The sequence below is a fragment of the Montipora capricornis genome, chromosome 4 (assembly GCF_036669925.1).
Source record: "Montipora capricornis isolate CH-2021 chromosome 4, ASM3666992v2, whole genome shotgun sequence".
In the NCBI taxonomy this organism is placed as follows: Eukaryota; Metazoa; Cnidaria; class Anthozoa; order Scleractinia; family Acroporidae; genus Montipora; species Montipora capricornis.
The window spans coordinates 37,573,311-37,597,905 of record NC_090886.1 but is presented as its reverse complement, the minus strand read 5'-3'; the positions used below and the strand labels follow the sequence as shown (position 1 = coordinate 37,597,905).

General features: G+C 40.3%; 2 protein-coding genes and 1 pseudogene across 4 annotated transcripts in view; 2 read left to right on the top strand and 1 right to left on the bottom strand.

Moving 5' to 3' along the window:
• Window positions 1-24,595, top strand: part of LOC138046899 (lysophosphatidic acid receptor 1-A-like) — a 390,671-nt gene that overhangs the window by 102,398 nt on the left and 263,678 nt on the right. The window lies entirely within an intron of this gene.
• On the bottom strand, window positions 3,635-5,921 carry LOC138046647 (uncharacterized). The gene is made up of 3 exons (XM_068893250.1): window positions 5,607-5,921; window positions 4,300-5,010; window positions 3,635-4,120 (listed from the first exon to the last, which is right to left on the bottom strand). Exons 1-3 carry the CDS (start codon window positions 5,919-5,921, stop codon window positions 3,635-3,637), a joined length of 1,512 nt encoding a protein of 503 aa, XP_068749351.1.
• Window positions 10,142-24,595, top strand: part of LOC138046646 (uncharacterized) — a 203,584-nt pseudogene continuing 189,130 nt past the window's right edge.

The window sequence follows — 24,595 nt, the reverse complement described above, 5'->3', positions numbered from 1 at the left end:
TTTTGCTATGCCAATGGTTAGACTTAGTCCACGCGATTGTTTCTTCAATGTATTTCTGAATGTTCGCATGATAGTGAGTGGAGGTTAATAAGGGGACACAGAGTTTAAATAACGACAATTGTAAAATTTAGGACGGGTCTCTTTCTTTTGTTTATGAAACCGTCGGCTGCTTCAAAGACACCTCCAATCAAGCCATCCAACCATTGGAAGGAAAAGATTCCGTTCTCCATGGATCGTATGGTGCTCGAAAGAACGCCATTGCAAAGTGCGCATTGGCTGCAATGCGAAAAGGATACAAGATGTTTGCGGTTCAGAAGGTAGGATGGTGCGCATCCAGTGCTACAGCGGACCAGACCTTTGAAAAGTACGGCAGATCTGCAGCCTGTGGGTCCAATGGCGAAGGTGGACGTGGGCCAATCAGGTATACTGTATCACAGGTGAGTGTTAATGGCATCCGTTTGGCAACTATAAATGCGAGGACTACAGGCTAAGATACAAACTATTGGAGCGAAGCGTAGTCTCTGTGATAGCCTCCAGGTATGGTGAGTCATGGCGGAAATCTTGGACATGCTTTTGTGAATTTCGAGTAAAGCTCACTGGCCTTCAGTTGCATGATAATATTCAGGTAATTCAGGTCGCCATGCGATGATCATGATCATGATCATTCTATGCCAGTGACGCCGCGAACCAGACCGTTGACAAGTACGGCAGATCTGCAGCCTGTGGGTCTGAAGGCGAAGGCAGACCATGGGCCAATCAGGTTTACGTCATCAAAGGTAAAATGTCGATGAAATGTCTATTAAATTCTCAACCAAATAAAATGAAGTGTTTATTGCAGACAAAAGGCCTAAGGAACCGGTGCGAAGGACTAGCGTGTTCTTCATCTTCATAAAACACTAAATTTGCATAGTCGTGTTCGTTGTGACTGTCTTCCACAGAGGACAAATTTGTAGTGAAATCGTAAATAAGAAATAGGATAGCAAGTCTCCATTTGCTCCGGTTCTTTTAAATGCTCTGTACAGTTAATTCGATTTTAATGATGAAATGGATATATGAAATGAATCATATATGAACTGTGATATGAAATCAAGTGAAGCTATGATCTTTGCAGTTATGAACGCAATGTAAGCAATTACATAGAGAAGCCTGAAAAATTCAGGACTTCAACGGGGTTTGAACCCTTTACCTCGCGATTCCGGTGCGACGCTCTAACCAACTGAGCTATAAAGCCACTGAAGTTGGGAGCTGGTCATATGTGAGTTCTAATGGTCCCGTGAAGAATGAATCAATGAGGAAATGTGGCTTTATAGCTCAGTTGGTTAGAGCATCGCACCAGAATCGCGAGGTAACGGGTTCAAACCCTGTTGAAGTTCTGAATTTTTCAGGCTTCTCTATGCAATTGCTGAAATTGCGTTCATAACTGCGAAGATCATAGCTTCACTTAATTGATTTTGTTAGTTACCATTGGCCAATCAGGTTTATGTCATCAAAGGTAAAATGTCAATGAAATGTCTATCAAATGCGCAAAAATTAAAAACGAAGTGTTTTATTGTGGACAAATTAATAGGCCTAATGAACTAGCCTGTACTTTATCTTTGTAAAACATCTGGGGGAGTACTAAAAAAGTTTAATACGGGAACGGAACGTTTGCTTTGATGAATTTTGGTTTGATATGAACAGTTTGTGAGTGGAAATGTCATCGAATGAACTTGATCATGAACCCGACCACGTGCAATATGTGGACGAACAAGAAATGCGTGTCTTCGTTGCGCCCAGCCGTTCTGACAATTTTCGAAAGGAAAAGGCTAAGAGCAAGTTATCTCGCCGAAAGGCTTCTGAAGTCGTGAAGAAGCCGAAGGAAACTAGCCGTGAAATTTGAAGAACTCGAGCGGGCCAGGAAGAATACGAATCATTTTTGGAACTTGAAGGATTGCAGGAGCACCTCACGCTAACGGAAAATGCCGCCGAAAGGGCAAATTTGTGTCTCGAAATCATTGAAATTTCGATAAGAAAGAGGTTGGTAGTTCAGAGGCTGGTAGTGAATATGCGCCCTCGCACCGATTTGAGTCAGCCAGCGGTCATGGTGCACCCTCGCGTGTCAGTGAAAGTGAGAGGCGTGCACGTGTCATGGATCTACAAGTTGAACAAGCAAGGAGAGAAGCTCAACGCCGACTGGAAGAGGAGCGCAAGGGAGCCGAAAATCTCGAACAGGAAAGGCAATTACAGGAACACAGACGCATAAGAGAACTCGAATACGAAGCCGAAAAATTGTGTGATTAGAAGATCAGCTTGACATCCGTACTGAAGGTAAGGGGACCCAGAAGGTATTGAGAGTCGTTTGCGAGATTTTGAAGATGCCGAGGAGGAAACTGTTTACCGTGACATTAAACCCAAATATCGGAAAATGAAGAAAATCGTGAAAACGCAGATGTCCCTTTACCTCAGCAAAAAGTGAAGTTGCCGTCTCCGATTAAATCGTCCACTTTGTGCAAGCAGACTCCCAAATCGATCAAGCTTATTGTGACACGGAAGAACGCCTCAATGGTTCGTGGATCAAAGAGCTCCCGGCTAAGCAGCGTACAACTGGAGAAACGAACTTACAGTCAACACCAGCGTTCGTGTCCGAGTTCAACAACGTCACATGACCTAAACACGTGACAACTGTTAGAACCTACGTAATGTAACGCAACTCGAGATGTCACTAACATCTTTTCCCCTCCCGAATGACAGGGAATCTGAAATACTTTACTTTAGATCATAGTTCTCCGAAATGTTCTTATTACACATTAATCCTCGGTCTCCCGAATCTCCAGTGGAGAGTCTGGTTATTGGTCACTTAAGGGTCTTGCCATTAACCCGTACGTTCACCACTCGCACAAGGCCGTCAGGGCCAGGGTACGTCTGCTCAATGCGCCCAACATTCCACAGTCGCCTCACAGTTCCAGGATCAATAACAATGACAACATCTCCAACCTGCAAATTGTGGTTACGGAAGTACCATTTGTGTCTTGATCAAATCTGCGGTAAGTATTCTTTCATTCATCGGTCCCACACATGCCGAATGAGCTCTTGTAGTCTTCTCCAGCGCTTTCTGGGATTAAATGGCTTGGTGTCAACGCTCTCCGGTACAAAATCACCACCTGTCTGCCCGATCATAAAGTGATTTGGAGTCAAGACACGGTCGTCGTTAGGGTCATCACTCACAGTTGTTAAAGAGACTTTCTACCCCAATGAAGATTGTCTCCAACTCCTTATCATTAACTTGTGCATCACCGAGTACATCAAAAGTAGCTCGTTTTTCTGACTTGATCATAGATTCAAATACTCCACCAAAATGTGGCGCTGCAGGTGGGTTCCATTTCCAACTCAGTCCTTTATTGGAGGTCATCCGTTGTATCTTGTCGTGGTCTATAGCAGAGACTAGGTCTCGCAGTTCCCTCGCTGCGCTTACAAAGTTCGTTCCATTGTCACTTAACATTTGCTGCGGCCATCCTCACCGAGCAGTCATTCTAACAAAGGCGACAAGAAATGCATCAGTGTCTAAAGACGACGCCATCTCTAAGTGGCAACAATGCGTCTTCAAACAGAGAAACAAACAGAAATATCGCTTAGCTCGCACTCTCCCACGTCCTTGCTAAGTTAAGAAAGGTCCTCCAAAGTCTACTGCACAGCTTTCGAAAGGTCTGGAGGATTGCTGCAGTCTAATCTTCGGTAACGGCGCCATTTGCTGGCTTGCTGGCTTTGATCGAAGTCGTATTGCACATTCAAAGCATTCTCTCATGACTCTTTTCACTTGTTCACGAACAAGGACCACTAAGTATGTTTCCCGTACATGATTAATCGTATAGGTAAGCCCCATCTGAGGACCCTCTAATTCATGGTAGTACTTAACGATCAGTCCTGTGACATGATTCCTCCTCTTAGGCAGTATGATTGGACACTTTACATCATATGGGAGATCGTCCGCATGTCGTAGTCTGGTGTTGCACCTCATAATGCCATTAACTGATACTGGATTAAACGGTGCCAAAGTACTTCCTCTTAGGATTTCCTTATTCCTTCTCAATGCCTCTATCTCTGCTGCATACACCTTAGACTGAACCTCCCGAATGATAATTTCCTAAGCGTTTTGAATCTCCAATGGCTTCAGTTCACCCTTCTCTCTTTGCTCAGCTGATTTTCTACAATTCTCTGTAAAGCGGCGCACCCACGCTGTCACACGAACCAAGCAATTTCCAGTTCTCCTTTTGTTTTGACTCGATACCATTTCGAGAATCTTGAGGGGCCCAATCGCCACACCTCTTCGACTCTAGCCGCTCCTTCACCTTCTTCAATTATTTCCTTTAAGTTCAAGGTTCTCTGTTGACGTTGGCTTGTCAAACTTGCACTCTGGCCAGTCTTGTTTTGACTTCTTGAAAAATTCGGGCGCATTAAACCATAAGTCAGCGTGTGCTCTTCTACTGTCACGCCTCTTGTTCCAAGGTCGGCGGGGTTTACATCCGTAGAAACATAGCGCCACTGATTAGGAGCAGAGAAGTCATGAATTTCTCCAACACGATGGGCAATGAACGGTTTATACTCTCTACCCTGTCCTTGGATACAGTACCCCACATTTATACTGTCCACCGAATAGGTCACTCCATTTGTAGATATCTTAAGTGCAGAGCAAACTTGTCTTGTTAATCGTAATCCGATGAGTGCACCCAAGAGTTCTAATCTGGGGATGCTCACTGCTTTCAATGGTGCAAGCCTTGACTTCGACATAATCAATCGAGTAGTGATATTGCCATCCTCATATACATGACGTGCGTAAACTACAGCTGTATATGCGTTCTCTGACGCGTCACTGAATGTATGAACGCTCAGTTCTTCCATCTCAGGACTTGGGTTTTTCAAACACCTTGGGATATTCACAAGTTCAAGATCCTCCAATTCTCGAAACCACTTTGTCCATTCTCGCTGACAAGGTGTCGGCAACAGTTCATCCCAATCTCGTGCCTCCAGCCATGCCTTTTGTATCAACAACTTGGACCTGATTACATACGGTGATAAGAAACCTAATCGGTCGTAAACTGATGCTGTTCGCCTTAAAACATTCCTCTTGGTGAATTCAACTCCAGCTAACTGTAACTAGTGTCTAAAGAAAACTTCGGCAGCTGTGGCGGCCCACAGAACACCCAGAGTCTTGGTTATTGGCAATTCTCTCTTCTCCAGGTCTATCGCGGAAGTCCTATCTTCTTCCGCAACGTCAGCAATTACCTCCGGTTCATTCGAGATCCATTTACGGACATGAAACCCAGCCAAGTCCCCTAGCTCGCTAAGCTGCTTTCTTGTTTCCTTCGCATTCCACTGTAGGTGCGGATGGCATCAGATCATCCATGTAACAGTGTTCCAAAACTGCATTAGCTCCCAGTGGGTAAGTCTCTTTGTGACGGTCTTGCATGATGTTGCCAAGCGAACTGCACACAAATTGGGCAGTAATACCCTTAGCCTGCGTAGCAAGCGTTTCCGTGGGGTTTCCGCGTAAATTTCGATGTTTTTGGCCGCGCGAAAATTGGGGGAAGGGCAAAAAAGAAAGAGGGGGGAGGGGGAGAGGAGAAATTAACTTGTAAGCGTCTCTCCCCATGTTTCAGAATGACAGGAACAGTACGCAAAGCAATACTCCTCTGTGCATGTTCTTGCACTGTTTCATACGTACTGGACTTGTTTTCCACTGCCATGGGTGTGTCAGCCTTCCCCTCCATGGACCCAGAAGCTACTTTCTCCTCTTGAAGTAACCGATGGTGTCTGTCCTTGCATCCGTCAATTCCACACACTCCAAATACATGAGTCACCAAGTTGCCCTTTCCCCAAGCAACGGTAACACAGTCCAAATTTCTTCGCCGTCTCTCACTTCTTTCTATATTTCTTCCCTTGAACATATCACATTTCCAAATTGAGTGTTTTTGGTTGCACACTTTACAGGGACGATCACTTTTCTCTTCTGTGGTCCCGAAGTAAGACTTAGTTGAGCTCTTTCCTCGTACACTTCCAACATTGGACAAACCATGCTTAATTTCTAATGCTTGTACCTGGTACTCAGCTTCCTCAGCAACCTAGCCACGCAGCTCTTCAAGAGACTCCACGCTTCCCTTTTCTTTAATCCATCGGTAGTACTGGCTAAGTAGAGCGTGAGGAAGCTTTTTCAGCACAATTGTATACAGTGTTCCTCCTTCCAGGTCAGAATATATTTCTTATTTTCCTTTAAAGAAACCACAGTCCTCTCCACTATGTCGGCAAATCTTTCTAGCTCTCTTGGATTATCAGCGTTTACTGGCCTCATCTTACGTAGCTCATCAATATGGGCTTGAACCTGTCTCCTGTTTCCCCCATACTTTCGATTCAACCTTGCCTTAGCCGCTTCGTACGCATGATCCGAGTAACCAAGCCCTTTCACCGTTTCGGCCGCCTCTCCTTCTAAAAACTTTCGAGCCGCAACATTTTAAACTGAGTTGACAAATTTGTTTCATCCACACAACTGGAAAAAGCTGCCAACTGATATTCTTTCTTGTCGCCCGAAAACTTTGGGATGAGCTGTTTGTTGGCATCGACCACGTGACCATCTTTGCCATGTGTGCCCTCAAATGTGCCGATCGAGTAATGTGTTATTTCCTTGAGTTCGCTTTCCTTGCTGTTACTTTGCGATAAGAAAAGCCGAGCTTCCTTTGTCTCGTTGTCCACACGATCTATCATTTTATCCGCTTCATCACCTGTTGAAGCTGCCAGCGATGCATGCTTATTTTCTCCGTACAAGGTTTGAAGCGAGTTCTACAGCTCCAACAATTCATTCCGTCGCTTGTCGATGTCCTGTGGCTTTTTCGTGACATTTTCCTTGTTTTGCGTTTTCGTCGATAATTCCGTCGCTAATTCGTTCAGAAGCTTCGTAATACTTCTCTTGAGGGTTCTTTTTGCCTTCTTTAACTCTTCTATTTTTCCATCCATAATTCCTCCAGTTTAGTTCTCGATATAATTCCTGCCAAATGTTCCCACGTTCTAACGAGTCCCTTAAAAGTTCCACAATACTGGTTCCGATTAAAGTCCAATCGTTACACTGATGCGAAGATCCGGCTCCCGAAGGACCAAAATGTAGCTTCTATTCCTAGACTGTAAGCTTTTAACGAAACAAAACTATTTCGACAAATTTCGACAAGTCTCGAGCCAAGTTCCATAATTGTCCGAGTGCAACAACCTCACATGACCTAAACACGTGACCCTACATAACATAACGCAACTCGAAATGTCACTAACATCTGTTATTGGCTAATTTGTTAATAAGACGTCAATCAGCGTGTGTCAAGTCAACCATTAAAAGGTGGACGTTTTTCAAAAAAGGGGGTCTTCTTACAAGCGTTCCCTCAGTCTCTTGCCCCAACTTTCGCGCGGCCAGTTTCCGGAAAATCGTTTCGAAGCTCTTCTGTCCACCAGGAACGCTCTCTACGCAAGCTACCTGAAGCGTGAAAAAGGTATCCCTTTACGGATCCCTCGGGGCTGAAAAGATTAAGAATACACTCGTGAAGATCATTCTGTACTAATTCGACAAGGACAGTAAAATTATATTTTCCAAGTTGTATTATGTGCTGTCTCAACAAAGTTACTATAGTAAATAAGGGCACGCGACAAAGACGGGCCGAAAACAACATATAAGTGACCGAGAGGAATTTTTCTACTTTTAATACCAGCGACGTGCAAGATTTACAAAAAACAGTACTCAAGCTGGATTAAAAGTCTTTCATAGCTGAAGGGAAGTTTTTGTAAGTCCTTCCTTTAGAATTGATCTAGTAATTTCTGTTGAATTTATAATAATCAAAGTGCCACTGTCGTTACTGGTGGATATGAAAGTTACCGCGATTGTTTAAAATTGGCAGGCTAAAGTTTTCGTTATGCATTAGCATTGATAGTTGGATAATTGTGTAACAGCATGGTGGGCTCTCATATGCGACTAGATACCCAAAATAATGCATGTATGTGAGGTAATCCCCTTTGCTGTAATTCAACCCTGTGAAATAAGTATACCATTTCTCCAATAGGCATAAGATTACTCTTTAACACATCCTCTATAAAGAGCTGTACCATGTGTTCAAAGTTCGTTGCACAGATGACAGGGTAATTTTGAATAAGAGTTAACTGAATAGAGTGTAATGTGAAGTGCTAGATTTCTATCCCATATGAACCATGTGAGCGTAATCTTGCACTTCACATTACACTCTATTCAGTTAACTCTGTTTAAAATATAAAGTGCTACACGGCCAACGTTTGTATAAACGTAACCTTTCCTTAATTTTGAATAAGGTCTGATTTTTGTTGCCAGGTCATATTGTTAATTTCATCAGGTTTAGCAAGTAGAGCAGATCCATTCAGTAATATTAACACTTTTTGTGCCAGTTATACATTCCTTCAACAAGCCTTGCAAATATTTATCACTATATTTGATACTTTTACACTTAGAAACAGATGATCTGAACCATAACTGATCACAGCAAGTGCATACATATTCAGGGCCATGTGTTATCTTATCACGAAAAAGACTGAATCACTTTTGACATGGAATGTCTAATAGAGTCTTGACCTTGACAAATTTCAGTTTGGTTTAGCCTTGAGCTCTGCATAGCTTTCCTTAAATGGTTTTATGCTTTTCTGTTTAGGTCTCTGATATGTTCTGGATTGCTTTTCTTTTCCTATTCCCTTGCTGCTTCAATATTTTCAGATCTCTTTTTGGCGTTTTGCATTGTTTTTCTTTTCCGTGAATTCTTCAAGTGATTTTGTCTCTTCCGCTTGATAGATTCTCTCATGTAAGCTCTTTTTTGCCACTGCTTTGTAGAAATTATTACTGACACTCACATCATTTTTGGCCATCGTTAATTAATCGATTATTACCAGGCTCTGAATAATTGTTGACATTGGTAACACCGCTGATTTCATAACCTGAAATACTATCATTATAATAATCTAATTGAAGTGCTCAAACATAGTGTCTTCCATATAGATGTCCAGTGTTCACAGTAGTTCCCTGTTGTCCGCTTATAGGACTGATAACAGTTACTGGTGCCCACCCCTCAATGGATTCATTTATACGTATAGTAACATTTAATACATTGCAAACTGCTTGCACAATAAGTGCATCACACCATGTATTTTGCTGTGACAACAAGCGCACAATTGCTCTGTAATGGGTCCAATAAATGTTTGACGGATGTTTCTGATGGATTCAACTCCAGCAGCATGCACATTCATGTGATAGGAAGGATCATTGTATAACCGGTGGGCAACAGAAGAAAAGAAGCATGAACCATCTGAGGTACATTCTACTGCCTTCAATCCTTTTTGAGCTAATCGAGCCTGCAAAAGTGCTATAGAAGGATTTCTCAGTATTGTATGTGCTGTATGTGTACTCGTTCCATGAGCAACAGGGCCTGAGTTCGATTCAATGTCTCCTGATATCAATAGCTTTTCTCTTGATAGACAATAATTTTCATTTTGTTGGTTCAATTTTGTCGAATGCGTAGTAGCAGATTGATCTTGAATACAAAATAGAAGTGACAAGTCTTTTTTGTGTTTAGCAGTCCTGCGGATAATAAGATAAAAATGACGATTAGAATCTCCTACTCTCGAAGATTATTACGTCTGAGTTGGGGTCTAGGTATAGAGATATAATATTTTCCAAAGCAAGAGATAAACACTTTCTCAACTCAGACGAGCTCGGTACGTCCTTATTTAAATAATGCACCATACACTCTCTAATTACCTTGTCTTTCTGAAACAAGTTCGACGTTTTCTTGTAAGAAATTAATCCTGGAAGGTTCTCTGTCCTGGGGAGCATGTACTGCCTCAGCCCTTGCTCTATCGCAGGAGATTGGTACGGATTTCTCATCAGTTCTCGTTACATAATTAGTGACCGAGTCTTTCGACAGTTCTTCATTATGGTGCACCACACAACTACTAGTGTCTGGAGGCATGGATTGCTTGGTTGCCTCACTGTTTTTTATGTCACGGATGTTGTTCAAGTTGTATTCAAGTGGCTTTGATAAACATTGGTATACTTTGATAGCTTCGATGTTACTCTCCAAATGGCAGTCACCTTCCAAATGGAATTTATTTATCCCCCATGAGCTTAGGGGATGAACAGGCACTGTCTTCTCACCATGTGTCTGTCGATTCCATTTCTACACGTATCAAAGTCTTCGCGTTGGTCAGTGAAACGCGGTGCAAAATTAATTGCACCAATATGTACTTGTTCAGAATATTTTGCTTCACCTTCGAAGAAAGCCATTTCTTTAATTCTTCCGTTTCTTGCTTCTAAATACAGCGGAAGGTGCTCAAACAAGCGACACACAACCTTGCGAACAGGAAGTAACAGCTTTCTAAGCTGTGTTGTGATTACTCAACCTGATTGGTTTATTAGATCGAACTTCCGGTTACGCAGAAGTGAACATTTGCATAAAGAATCACCAAAACTCGTGGATATATCCACGAGTAAAAAATCACTTTATCTTCTCTCTCAATTCCTAATTAATAGTTACGCTTCCTATTTTGAGAAATTTTACCTTGGATAGTTATAGCGGTTACTATGCATAAGTGGTTTTATGTTGAATAACAATGACAAAACTTGAATATCTTTCATGAACAGACAAATTTGTTTGGCTTTTTTCGCTGATATTGCCGTCGTAGATCTTGTGCCATAGTCTCCTAAAATCGTAGAGGAATATAATTAATCTTTTGAGTGACTTTCTATCACTGCAGATTTTGAAACCATCGGCTGCTTCAAAGCCACCTCCAATCGAGCCATTCAAACAGTGGAAGGAAGAGATTCTATTCTCGATGGATCGTTATGGTACTCGAAAGAACCCCATTGCAAAGTGGGCCGTGGCTGCAATTCGAAAAGGATACAAGATGTTTGCAGTTCAGGATGGACGATGGTGCACAGTGTATCAGACCTTTGACAAGTACAGCAGATCTGCAGCCTGTGGGTTTGACGGTGAAGGCGAACGATGGGCAAACCAGGTCTACCTAACTAGCAGCTAATCAATGGTGTCATGCAACAACACTCTTCTGCGAACGGGTTGCTCTTTTTTTGCCTTCGCTGCTATGGGACTAGCTAACGTTTCCTCACAATTAAACTTTTTTAGTTCATTGTCACTGACGAATCATTTATGGTGTGGATCATGACAATTGTCTTTTTCCTGCTGAGTTAAAGTACATTTGATTTGTGGGTATTAGGACTGCCATGATTTTGTGTTTCTATTTTGCCTTTAACTTGACGAGGCCGCTAATGAAAGACAAATCCAGTCGATTTTCAGAATTGCTAAATCGAACCTTATGTTGGCCAATTTCTCTTTGAGCCCTTTTGTCATTTTATGAGAAATGGTTTCCTTATCTCATGTCCAGAATTCACTTGCACCTTCCGCATTCCGCTTTGGCGGGGTTATTTACATAAAAAAGCAATCGAAGTTACTTACTCTTAAAACTGAATTTATATTTGTCAGTCCCTTGATGTCTTATTCACTTATCCATTCCACCATAATGGGGTTTCTCTGGGATTTTTTAATTTCTTGCCTTGCAGCTAGGAGTTCCAGATAGCGAGTGTATTTTTTACTGCCCAAATTTCATTAAATGAAAGATGCATATCAGCGGAGAGATGGTGGCAAATCTTGTTTAGCGAGCAAAATGTTCATTGTAGAAGGAGACCGACACGCAGTACTGCGTGAATAAAGAACTAAAATATAAAGGTCAATGAAGCTTTCCCGCACTCGGATAAAAAAACGAGACTGTGCCCCATTTCTCGAAAGTCCTGATAACTTTTTGAGCTCAAAAAGCCATTTGTGAAACCGCCATTTGTGAAACTGCCATTAAAGAGTTCGTCTTTTAGTATGCTTTTAAGATAGCTAAAAACCAAATGATTGACCTTCTTAAGGTTCAAAGGGAATGGTGATACCGAAAAAGTCTCGGGACTTTCGCGATACGGGTCACGAACCCGAATGAGAATGGAACAATGACCCCTAATAAAGTCAAGTAAAGTCACAGCTTACGAGCCAGAAGACTCATTAGGGCGGCGCTTATCTCCGGTTTCCGTAGCATGAAGCGACTAGGAGTATTTATACTCCCCCCTGGATAGGATGCTAGTCCATCGTAGGGTTACCCCCAGCATTTCGCCGGTACCCATTTAAACACCTGTGTGGAGAGAGGCACCGTGAGAGTAAAGTGTCTTGCCCAAGAACACAACACAATTTCCCCAGTCAGGACCTGTCACGTAATTATTATTATTATTTTTTTGTCACCAGTTTGTAGATAGTTTTAGCCACTCGTCTTGTTCGTTAGTGTGAGTGTTAACTATCTATTGTACGATTCCCTAGTGTATTATGTATTATCTGATTTAGTGTTATAGAACTTCTTTTAAGTGCTGTAATAGACCCTTTGCATAAATGGCAATGTACATCCTAAGCCTCACGTTCATGTGAAAAATCCTTTGTCTAGAAACATAAGTACGAGGCTAAGGATGTACAAAGTATTGTTATTCAAATTTAGGCGCCATATGAGCAAAGGGTCTATGTAGTCATCTAAAAAAACCATGTTTTGTCGTAATTTGAATAAATTAGTTTAACTATATATGGATGTAAAAAGTCGTGGGCGTGGGTTGGTTGTTGAAGTGGTGCAAGGTTTGTTGACAAGAGGGAAGACCAATTTTAGAAGAAAGTGGAGGGCAGAAACGCTGAGGTTTGTTGGTTTGTGGGTTAGTCGGTTTGTTGGTTTGTTGGTTAGTAGCGTTTTAGAGTGAAAGCGAAGAAGTGAACTGAACTGAACTGTTTAATATTGTAAATATTCAAAGTAAAGTATTTAGTTTATTTTAATTATTGTTGTCATTTAAATATATATAAAGCATAAAGAAAATCTAAGTACGATTAGTTAATTTAGAGATAGTCACTGCAGTAACAGTTATAGTTGTTGTTAACTTATATCTTTTATCAAAAGTCGTACGCGTTTTCTTAAAATTCATACTGTGTTGCGGGTTTGTGCGAAGGGGTGTGAAGTGCGTTGTCTTACACTTAGTTTTATCCTGTTCGCTCCTCGCAATCTTGCGAGACCCAGGGGATCGCGAACCGTCACAGGACCCCAACCCGGACCACTCCATTCGGAGTCGAACACACTAACCATGAGGCCACGCGCCTCCCACAATGCGGACCCCATATGGTTGTTTCAAAAATGCGGAACGTCAGGGCCCGGTTGTTCGAAAGCCGATTAACTTAATCCAGGATTAGTGTAAACTTTTGTTTCATTTTTTTTAACTTTTTGGTGAAAGTTTCTTTTGTTCATTTTGTTTTTCAAGATTAACTTCTTCTAATGTAAAGTTTTGCCGAAAATCAGCGTTAAACAGCATTTGGGAGTAGAGAAATAAACTTCTTGGTTAATTTTTAATCTGGGATTAGCGTTAACAGGATTTTGAACAACCGGGCCCAGGTCAAAATCACGAGGTAAATTAAACTTCCAGAATTAAATTTCGAGAATTTTCTGATCCATGCCAGAAGGAGGATGACTTCATGGTCATAGCTCTATGCCCAAGTTTCCCGAGGATTGCCTTGAACATGGTGTACATACAGACATACAAACTTTTAATTATTTTAGCTCGGATTTCCGGCAGAGTAGAACTATTACATACACATTGTAAATGTATGTCCTACATTCCTAAGTTAAATGATACGTCAAGTATGATGATTATATCCGGTCTTTCGAATCTTGTTGGGAACACCAAAAACAGTTCACCATACTCTTCCAAACATTATCGCTGCAGTGGACAAGAACATGTTCGTTTATCAGCCATGCATAGGCCGAGCATGGGATAAACCGAATGACCAGCATTACTATTTCTTGATTGTTAACGATATTTCCCCGCGTTTGATTGGTTTATATTCTTTTAGGCGTAAATAGTATCGTTACTTTTCCCCTGAAAATTAAAAACTTGCTTCGTAATGAGAGAAAGAAATCAATGATGCGATAAATACTTCTCCTTGGCTTTTAAAGAGATCTGAGATAGTTTTGAATGAGCAATAAAATTTCTGTCGAATTCGGCTTTACGTATGATTTTCAGAACAACGATCTTAAATTTTCTGAAGCTGTTGGCTCAAGTCCTTGATCAAACTAAAAAAATTGCATAATGGCTGCCACTCGTTTTTTCGCTCCTGCTTTATTCGCAACTGTGGGTGTACTTTTGATGACTAAATGGTTTTGACCCACTGAATGGCTGCGACGCCGAAGTTCCTCCACCACAAGCAAATTGTAAACAAACGTCGACAAAGGCGTCGCGATATTTAAACCAAACTCCAAACCAAGGAAATTGACATGTCTGGTCATAAATTGCCGGAGCTTAAAGAACAAAATTGCGGTCTAAATCACTCTTCCTTGCATCCTTTTATCGACCACATTCCCACGATGTGAAAAGTCTGGATGAACTGGACGCCTCTGTTCTCTTACTAATGCCGATTGGTCAGTTTGAATTTCAAAACGCTCAAGTTGAAACTGCTCCAGTTCACTATCAAGAGCAAGCTACAGGTTTTCTTAAAGTGGAATAGCGGCCATGTTTGCATCAGCAGGAGCGCCACCGCAAAGTAAATTTCTCACGCCGGTGCGGAAGCCTTGCATGCGCATGGCGTAGATGATGGGATTTACCAACGAGTTTGATATGAAACATGCTAGCGCGAACATTCGCAGGTGAAAATTTACAGGACTTTTCGGCGAAGCGAAATCAGGATGGAACAAACCCAGACATATATATGTTATAACAGGCAAGAGAGTGATCAGGGAAGCAACTGTAACAGCAAACAAAATGGCGGATAACTGGCGCTCTCTCATGATAACTCCGTTGTCGAAGTGGTTTATTCGCGGGCCAAAACGAACCTTGATAATAATTGAAGTGTAGCAAATGCATACAACAAGAAGAACTAGTAAATAGTATGCAATATACAGAGCAGAATTTATTACTAAAGGGATCTTCCCGGGATCTTGAAATGGCACTTTGCCTAACGTGATTTGAAGAGCTTCTCTGATAATAGCTATCAGCCAAATGATGGCTATAGTGACGAAGTAGACTCGTCCGCTCATGAATAGATGCCTGGAAGGACGGTATGTGGCATGCACGCGCTCCAACGAGATGACAGCAAGATTTGCAAGCGAAGCAAAGGAGAAGATATGGAGAAATGTAAATTTGATCAGATCAGCCCAAGAACTGACATCATGGGTGTACTCCCAGGCATCACAATGTCGACCGATTTTTTCAATCTGAAGGGGGCCTGAAATAACCCCCACCAAGAAATCAGTCATCGTAAGATTTCGGATAAGAATGTAAGTGCCTCGGCGCTGCATCTGGCGCTGTGTCATGAATACAGCCATGGTGATAAGATTGAGGACCACTATGGCTACACATTCAGATATTAGCACAACGATCCACGGAATGCATTCTGATGAGGCGAGGAGTGAAAACACTTCGGTTTTGTTGGTCGCATTTCTGTTGTCACTGCCAGACATAGTTCTTTACTGAAACCACCTGAAATAAAAACCAAAGTTATTTTTGTCAGACAGAAAACCTCTGTCCCACATGCAAAAGTATTTTCAACAAAGCTAGTTGAGTACATTTCTCACTTAGTGCATTGCTGTCAAGGGGCACTTTGATATTTAGGTAGGTTGCTTTCCAGACTTAGAAATCTTATCCCTATAAATATTGATTGACGTGAAGCGCCCCGAAGTCTTTGTTTAAAAAGGAAAAAAGGTCTTAAGATGTAAGGTTAATATTGTTTTTATACCTGTGTAAGTTTAGAGTTATTTACACGCAACAAGGCGATATGTGATATATTTGCCGAGGATGCAAACGAGGTCAGTGAATCCTAGATTGCCTTATTTTAACCAGCTCATTTTTACATGAGTGGAATAATCAACTGTGAGTAACATAATGAGATGTTCGGGACTCTTTCATTTATTTTATTGTATGACTAATATAAGAGAGTTTCCATTTTTTTTTTTTTCAAGGGTCCTAAAATCGTTAATTCCCAAAGCTTTGTAATTTTAACATGCAATAAGTATATCGTCTCCTCCCTGCTCGCAAAGCTCTCTTTTCTTTTGCGTTCACTGGGCTGACAAGTTCGGGAAAAGAAACTTCTGCCATGGGTTGAAACTCACTGTGATCCAACCGTCGTCCACAACCTTGGACGGCACTCTTCAAAACGCATGCTCCAAAATGTATTTGCAGTCTGTTTCTTGAGCCCACGGTGTCCCGCGTATTCATTTACAGTAATTTCCCTGTTGTTTAGCAAGCCCACACAAAATGAAGTATCACGCGTGAGGATTCGGTCGCGAAGTTACCACCGCGCATGCCCAACACAGTGAGTTTCGACCCATGGTAGAGGTCCCTTTTCCCGTACACTACAACGGAAAAAAGAATGACCTCTGCTACAAGCAAAAAAAACATTTTATTGCAATCTTATTATTCTTTTAAAAAATTCTAGATCTATTGCATTTCTGGTGTGTCTCTAAATTTTTACATTGTTATACTCTCAAACAACAACAACAACAACGTACAGCAACACTCTCACCTCATATTCATTCGTATTTGAGAGTAAAAAGACAATTTTAAATTTATGCATAATGGTCAAAGTCTCAAACAACAACAACAGTAACGAAGTACAGCAACACACTCATCTCATATTCATCCATGTTCGATGGTAAAAAGACAGTTTTAAATTTATGAATAATGCGAGGAAGACAAAGAGGAAATTTCAGTTGATACATTATATTATTAAAGGATTCTAGGAACACTGACTCGTTATCAAAGCTGAAAGGTTGACAATTGAAGATTTTTACCTTTTGAAGACAATTTGTAAATAGTATGACGCCTTCTGTAAGCAAACCCGTATGTTAACGAAACAAAATGTAAACAGTGTGATGTCAGCAAAGATTTCCTTATTATTATTATTATTATTATTATTATTATTATTATTATTATTATTATTATACTCCCCCACGGGATTATCAATTGTTATAACCCACCGATAAATTAATGTCGTCCGATTTGATATCCGTCCTCTGATTTTATTTTTACGAAAGAAAACCAGACAACAAGCAAACGTTCTAGTTAAAGCTTTAATTGGTCATGAAAGACACAAAAATTATTTTTGCAGAAAAAAGGTGGTTGACAATGCAGCCAACAAGAAAAAGTCCACAAAATATACTCTCAAGTTTTCTTTTTTGTATAAACAAACTACCGTCGCTGGCAACTACCTGTCCACACACTTGACAAAAACATGTTCCGCCGGCCGGTCAAAATTCAAAGTTTTGACAATCAAACTTCAAAGGTTACCCGCCCACTTTGGAACGTTTTGACACCACTCCGAAAACACTTCACAGGAAGCAAAGTCAGCAACATGTACGGGATTTTGTCTTTTGCAGTTTTGAACACCTTGTTTGAAATTCCTACCTAGTTTATTTATTGTAAACGCCATGTCTTGCCAAACGGCAAATAAATCATGCAGCTACGATCATTTGCGTAACTGGCGCCAAAACGTTCCCAAGTGGGCGGATAAACTTTGAAGTTTGAGTGTCAAAACGTTGAATTTTGATTGGTCGGTAGAACATGTTTTTGTCACGCGTGTGGACAAGTAGTTGCAAGTGACGGTAAAGGTTAGTTAATTACATTTTTTGCGACAAAGTCTATTTACCAAGCTACTACGGTATATAATTTTCATCCAATTTTTATCGTGGAGAAAAGAAAAGAGATTCCAAAACACTCTTGAAAACATGGAGTCGACGGAACTGTACATGTCCAGTGCGTTGAGGCGACTTTTCGTGGAAGCAAGAAAAGTTGAAGAAAAGCGATACAGCCGCATTACCATGAAAGCCATTCGTATTGGGCTGGACTGGTTTCTGCCATGTTCTCCACGTAGACCACACAGAGAGACTTTTTCTATTATTCGTGACAAATAATTTCAGTCGGCTAAACGAAACATTAGATGCTACTTTGAAGGATCTCGCTCGATTCATTCGTCGGCAGTCCTCTTTTCGAACAATATAATTGCAAAAACATTTAGAAAAAACTGTGTTTTCATTTACGTTTTCAAGCTTTTGATCTTTGGGGCGTTATTAAGAGTATACTTGACATGACAACCTGTCAACATTTCCTCCAATTACTTTGTAATTAATATCGAGCAAACCAATCAACATGCGTTGCGTCAACCGCAATCGCGCCATTCATATACATGAAAGCTGGCTTTTTTTCCCTTTCGGATCTAAGTGCGTTCAGTGCGTTCTTCTTGAGAAATTAATCGGAGGGTTATAAAATAAATAAACCCCTTTCCGGCTTGCTGATATATCGGAGGATAATGCCCAAGGCTAAAAGATTGTCCGAAAAATGAACAGTTGGCCGAGAAGCGAAGTTTCGAGGGCCAGTGTGAAATTTACTAATTTACTAACGTGACCATTGAAGAAGTAACGAAATTAAAAGAAGCGGCAGAAAATTTATATACGCGAAAGAGCACAATTAACTGGGTGAGGGTTTTTGAAAAGTGGTGTGACGAAAGTAGCCTTGAGAAAAACCTGGAGATGATTCTTCCCGAGCAGTTGGATAAAGTACTCGAGCGATTTACGGTTGTGAGCGTAATTTGTCACCCACGACATAAAAAGGTAATCAAATGGTTTTCTCGTGAAATTAGGAAATAATTTCACTTGCGTTTTGTCAAAATTCTGATAATTTCCAGAGCCTATATGGGCGGGAAATTATCAGAATTTTGACAAAACGCCCGTGAAATTATTTCCTAGTTTCACTCGTCGCCATTTGATTACACATCTAATTTGGCGCGAAATTTCAGCGTTAGTTTATCTCGGGTTTCACATGACGTCACGGCCGCCTTGTTGTTATTCACAAACAATGAAACGGCGGCCATGTTGGTGTCCCGACCCAATACTCCGGGAATTATTCTCTATTATTAGGCAAACGCTTTCTTTTGTTTTCTTTGAAAAACATGGCTGTTGATCACGTGAGTGAAAACCATGAATAATTTCACATGTGAAATTACAATTTTGGCAACTTTTCCTGCAGTGCCAAATGGCGTCTTATGAACTCAATTTGTGACCCTTGTTATTAATAGCTAATCAAATGGTATACATTTTCACCGTTCGATCAAAGCTTTAGAGGTTCATTTGAAATGGAATTGAAAGTGCAGTTGCTAAAGGATGCATATGAAATGGCGGCTCCCATTGAGGTGTGCGTTGGTTTGTTGTAAAATGACCCGTCTTGTTTCCTTGCAGCAATGTGGAACTTTCTTAAACATTTTTTTAATTCCTCGATTTCAGTGACAAATTCGTTCTGCTAGGAACGTTTGGTTAATTTTCAGCAATAATTATCTGGAAAAACGAAGTCAAACACTGGTTGGCAAAAGTATGAACTTTCAGGCCAAATGTTGTGGCCCCTTTGTATTCTTAAAATAGCATCATCTTGTATTTTCAATATTTCCGACTCAGAAATACTGGCGTGTTTGCATCGTCCATTTTCTTATGTTTGGATCACGCATTATTCACTGGGTAGGGAGTGAATAATGCTCATTTAGCGAATCAATCAGATTGCTTGAACACCAAGATCACTGAGTGAGTATATATCAATTATTTTTCATATTGCGCAGAAATGACTTTCGACCAATTTTTGGAACGTCTTAAGCGTAGGATATTAATGAAGACGCGAATGCGAAAACGGAAATTTTTTTTTTTTTTTTACTTTGAGACTAGAAGCTCAAGAGAATAATAAGCTTTCATGAACTTTTTTGACCAGATTAACAAGTATTATTAAATTCTCAACCTCGGATAATGCATTTCGCGAGCTCTGATCTCGGTTATCAGCTCATATACCTTAGTTTGACATTATATAGTAAATGATTGCGCTAAGCGTTGCTAAGCTAAAATTTATTCCCCGGAAAGCGAAATTTCTCTCTGAATAAAACCAAAAAAGAAAAAAAACTTTATTTGTGGAAAGTTTGGATCAATTCCGACGTTTAGAAGTACGCGAAAAGGCAAGAAATGTCTTTGTGATGAGCCTACGTCTGTCTGACCACAAGGTATTACACAACATCGCATCTTCATCAAGTTTTTTCGATTTCGCTCGGATTTTCTCGCTTCCTCGCTCGTATTTCGTACTTCCAAATTTTTGGAGTTTAAGGAATTTAATAAAACAATTATTCCATTCGCGCTTGTTGGATATGAGACTGGAAATAGCCAATGAGGCTATTTACCATCTCATATCCAACGCGTGTTCATGGAATAACCGTTAAATAGCTAATTAAAAGATGTCCGTCAAGTTCACCAGGTATAATTTTGGCGGAAAGTTCAAACTGGGTAGCAGTTTTTTTGTATTGATAGTGCACGTGCAGTTGACATACACTTTTTCTTTGGTGAGAACCTTTTTCTATAACAGCATTGAGGCTGAGATTAAAAAAGAGTACAAGTAGGTAGAAAGTACGAACAGGAAACATCAAAAAATATAAAAAATTGTAGTGAGTGAGAAATTAGTAAACTTTGTTGTCGGATGATTGATTGAAATTTGACCACCGATTCAATTAAGATGCCTTAGACGTGCTGTAAAATTACTGGAATAAAAACTACATGATCGGGTTGTTTTTTCCAAACCGTTTGTTTAATCAGCTTTGTAGTACTCTAGAAAACAAGCGTGATCCATTCTCCTTTATTCTATATCACTTAAAATTAGAATAGTTTGGCATACCTTAGCCAGCCTAGATAATGCTAACACAGTTTTTCGCTCTCTTGTGTTTGTAGAATATCCTAACGCATATGTTCCACGGCATTTATCTTCAGCGCCCATACAGTAATGTTAGCCGAACAGCAGATACCACGAATTGCGTCCTTTTGAAAATGACTTGGGTAACGCAACAAAAAAAGGCGAAAACGAGGAATGTTATTTTCATCGCAGTGAGATGACAAAATAACAGAGAGAGCAAATGGAGCCGTTTCCGACATCCACCAAACAAACGAAGCAATTTGTGGAAGACTCAGTACCACAAGGCTTGAATTATTGTGACGTGCAAACTATAAGAGGTGTCCTCTGTCACCAGAACAGACAGTGTTGCCTGCTACGGGTGCTCCCGTTTCAACAATCGACTACGTTTTCGTTCGGTGATTCCGGATTTAACTCTCATCACCTTTTGTAAATAACCAACTAGTTCTCTTCGGCCAGTTGTCTTTCATAACGCCGTTATGTTTTTGGAACCCTCACTCCTCATAATCTGCTCCACCATAAAGCTAAAAGCTTTTAATTCTACCGGTTACAAGTAAATGTTTCTTACTTTACTATACTTCTTCAAACAAGGGAAGCCTTTTCACTTACTATAAGTTAAGAATTGATCAGGTCAGTTAAGTTCCCTTTGTCTGAAAACTTCTACTCACCGTTTCTTGAACAAACTGCAATGAGCCGTTGAGCGTTTTTCGATTGTCAAGTAGGAACGATTCAGTCGTATGCTCCTTGCAAGAAAAGAAACTGCAAAAAGGCAAACATACAGAAAAAAGTTCTATCAGAAGTAAAAAAAGGTTACCATGGATCGGCTTACTGGATTTCGCATAGCCGTTCCATATACTCGACGAAGATCGATTCGTTGCTTTTCATTTACAGCTGGCATCACAATTTGATGTTTTTTTCAGGCCCAATTTATAATTATGCAAATAGACGGACAAAAAGAGTAAAAAGCGGAAAATGGTTTAGAGAAAAAACAGCTGAAGATAGCGCGCTCCCTAATGAAGCTTTTAATGCTTGTATGTGCCACCCGAGTTGTCAGACTTGCGAAAAAAAGGAAATCCGAGTTGTAAAAATCCGACATCCGAGTTGTGAAAATCCCCCATCTGAGTTGTGAAAATAATGCTAAGACAGAGCAAAGTTAAACCAACAATACGGAAACGTTTCATTGATGACGTTTTCTCACTATGGAACGTAAGTTATGAAACAGAAACTCAACCTGTTCATTGCGTACCCAGCTATAAAATTGACACAGAAGGAGAACACTTTCCTAGACACAACAGTGCACGAGGAGAATGACTCGAAAAAGAAATTATTTACAACATTAAGACATATCACAAGCCAACTGAAACCATCCCATACACTCATTTTACCTCTGGTTTTTATCAAGGAGATATGGAATGCCGTTTCAGAATTTTATCGAAAATAAGTTATCGCTCTTTAAATAAAACATCATAGCTTATACATAAAACTTGCTACCAAATATAAAACTTGTCACGCCATATATAAAACTTCTTTGAAAATATAGCTCGCCTTGAAGAGCGAGGCTATCAAAAACATCAATTTTTCTGGATGGCAGTCGGCACTTTGAGAAACAGTCAAAACTAGCGAGAAAATCCTATCATTTGTCATAACATACAACCCAGCAGTGTCAAATTTTATTAATAAAAACAAATTTTATATTGACGGCTAGTTGGGAGAAAATATATTCCGAAATAACACGAACGAAATTCTCATGAAACACTGGCACATCATCTAACAGCAACCTAGACTTGCAAATATCTTTTTAAACAGCCACCGATTATATCTTGCAGGAAGGAAAAATCACTCAAGGACGTTTTTAGTCCGCGCAAAACTTCTTGTAATCACGCCGCAATCACAAAAAAACTTGTAAACAAAGAAGCATTTTCAAAAGGTTTATTCTCAAACCAGAAGGAAATTTGCATATGATCTTCTGCTAGCAACACACTCAACTCAGCAAACAACACTAGCCCCTGTGTAGCCGGGTTATCTAGCCGCTCCTTCGTTTTCACTTCGAACCTTTCAGTTGATCATTTATAGCGAACGTAGAAGCTGAGGATTCGTAGACTTTATTTAACACTACACAAGCCCGAGTTTCAATGTGAAAGTTTATTGTGGACGCTTCAGTCAGTCACAAACAAATCCTGATTACATTCTAATTATGAAACCCCGAAAACTTAAAAAAGATAACAGTACTATCGCCCTTCATGTTAACTTGGCGATGACCATGCACAAACTTTTGTCCTCGCCGGGTTAACAAATGAGTCTGAATAAATTAATCAAAACTTTTGAATCGCTGTCTTTTAGAAAAAGGGTTTGGTTTGTGCATGGTCAGGGGCAAAACAGCGAACGAAAACATAAAACAAAGTTTCATAACCATCTCCATATATCAACTACGATTTGACTTCGTACATAGTTAGTAGTAACTATGCTTCGCACGAACGTCTTTCCTTTTTTTCTCTTTTAGCTGAAGGATCCATAGCAGGAACAATTGGATCCAGAAGAAATAGCTGTTCGTCTGCAGCGCTTTGTCCGGGTAAGAAATACAGTGGAACCTCGATTTAACGAAGGCGCTGGAGACCGGCCAATATTGTTCGTTAAATCGAGGGTTCGTTCCTATCGAAAACCTTGATGTAACGAACTTGAGGGGAAACGAACAAACTGTTCGTTATATCGAGGTCATAGTTAATAATGATAACCCACACGACACCAATGCTCTTGCCGTTAAACGGATTCAAGATCAAGGAGGGACGTTGCAGATCGTGGGTCATGTGCCATTGACACTGTCACGTGTATTTCACTTGTTTTTAAAACACGGAGGGCAAATCTCAGTGGAAGTGACTTGTTTTTACTTTGACTCGGCACGAGGGGGTCGGGTAGAGGTCCAGCGCTGGACTAGAAACCCCCTTGCTCGGTTGCGCTCTACCCCTGAAGATTCGCATTCATTTACGAGCCTAATGGTGTCGCAGTCAGCTTGTCTTTATCCTTGGGAATTTTTGGGTTTGCCTCGTGGAACTGGTGTTTCATATTCCATGGGATTTCTTTAGTTCTTTCCATATATTTTTAAGAACGAAGATTTTAGTATAAAGATTTTTTCATCTTTATTATTCCCATTTTTAAGAACGAATAATTTTCATGGTCAAATATTTATTAATCCCTCCTACGTGATTTAGTTTTTCGTACATGTACTATCTGACTGTTTCTGGGATTACAATTTTAATTTCACACAGAGTTTGTTTCTTTCATTAACTTTATTGTGGGGTTGAGAGTTTGCTTTGTGAACATCTCCCCCTCATTTTACAGACTAACCATAACTTTTGTCTATGATTTTCCCTCAACTCACCATCCACACACACACTATTCCCCAAAACTACCTACTGATTAATGAATGTTTTAATTAGTAGAGAGAAACCCCTTCTTGTAAGGCGGATTCTTCTATAAACACCAACTAAGACAGCCACAAAGGTTACTAGGTTATCTGCTGCATCATGTATTTATATTAAACAAAAAACCCTAGATGTATCTACTAGCAGGGATACACCATCAGTCCTAGTTCAACACTTTGTTGGCCTTGGTGTTCACACTTCACATTACTATGCACACAGATACAATTTAAGTTTTTTTTTTTTTTTTTTCTTTTTTCTAACTCATTAACTTGATACTAACTCAGAGGCAGCTTTGATAGTTCCTTGTCATCATTATTATCATTTTGATTCAATAAATTCTGAATCTATTTATGTTTTTTATAGGATTACGTAGGGTGATGTAACT

What these genes read in the sequence shown, in the direction of transcription:
- LOC138046647 (XM_068893250.1), bottom strand. Translation starts at nt 5,921, where the DNA reads ATGTTCAAGGGAAGAAATATAGAAAGAAGTGAGAGACGGCGAAGAAAT. An exon ending in ATGGGGAGAGACGCTTACAA is followed by an intron (nt 5,011 to 5,606) that starts GTTAATTTCTCC and finishes TTGATACAAAAG; the next exon opens with GCATGGCTGGAGGCACGAGA. An exon ending in GAGCGGCTAGAGTCGAAGAG is followed by an intron (nt 4,121 to 4,299) that starts GTGTGGCGATTG and finishes CAAAACGCTTAG; the next exon opens with GAAATTATCATTCGGGAGGT.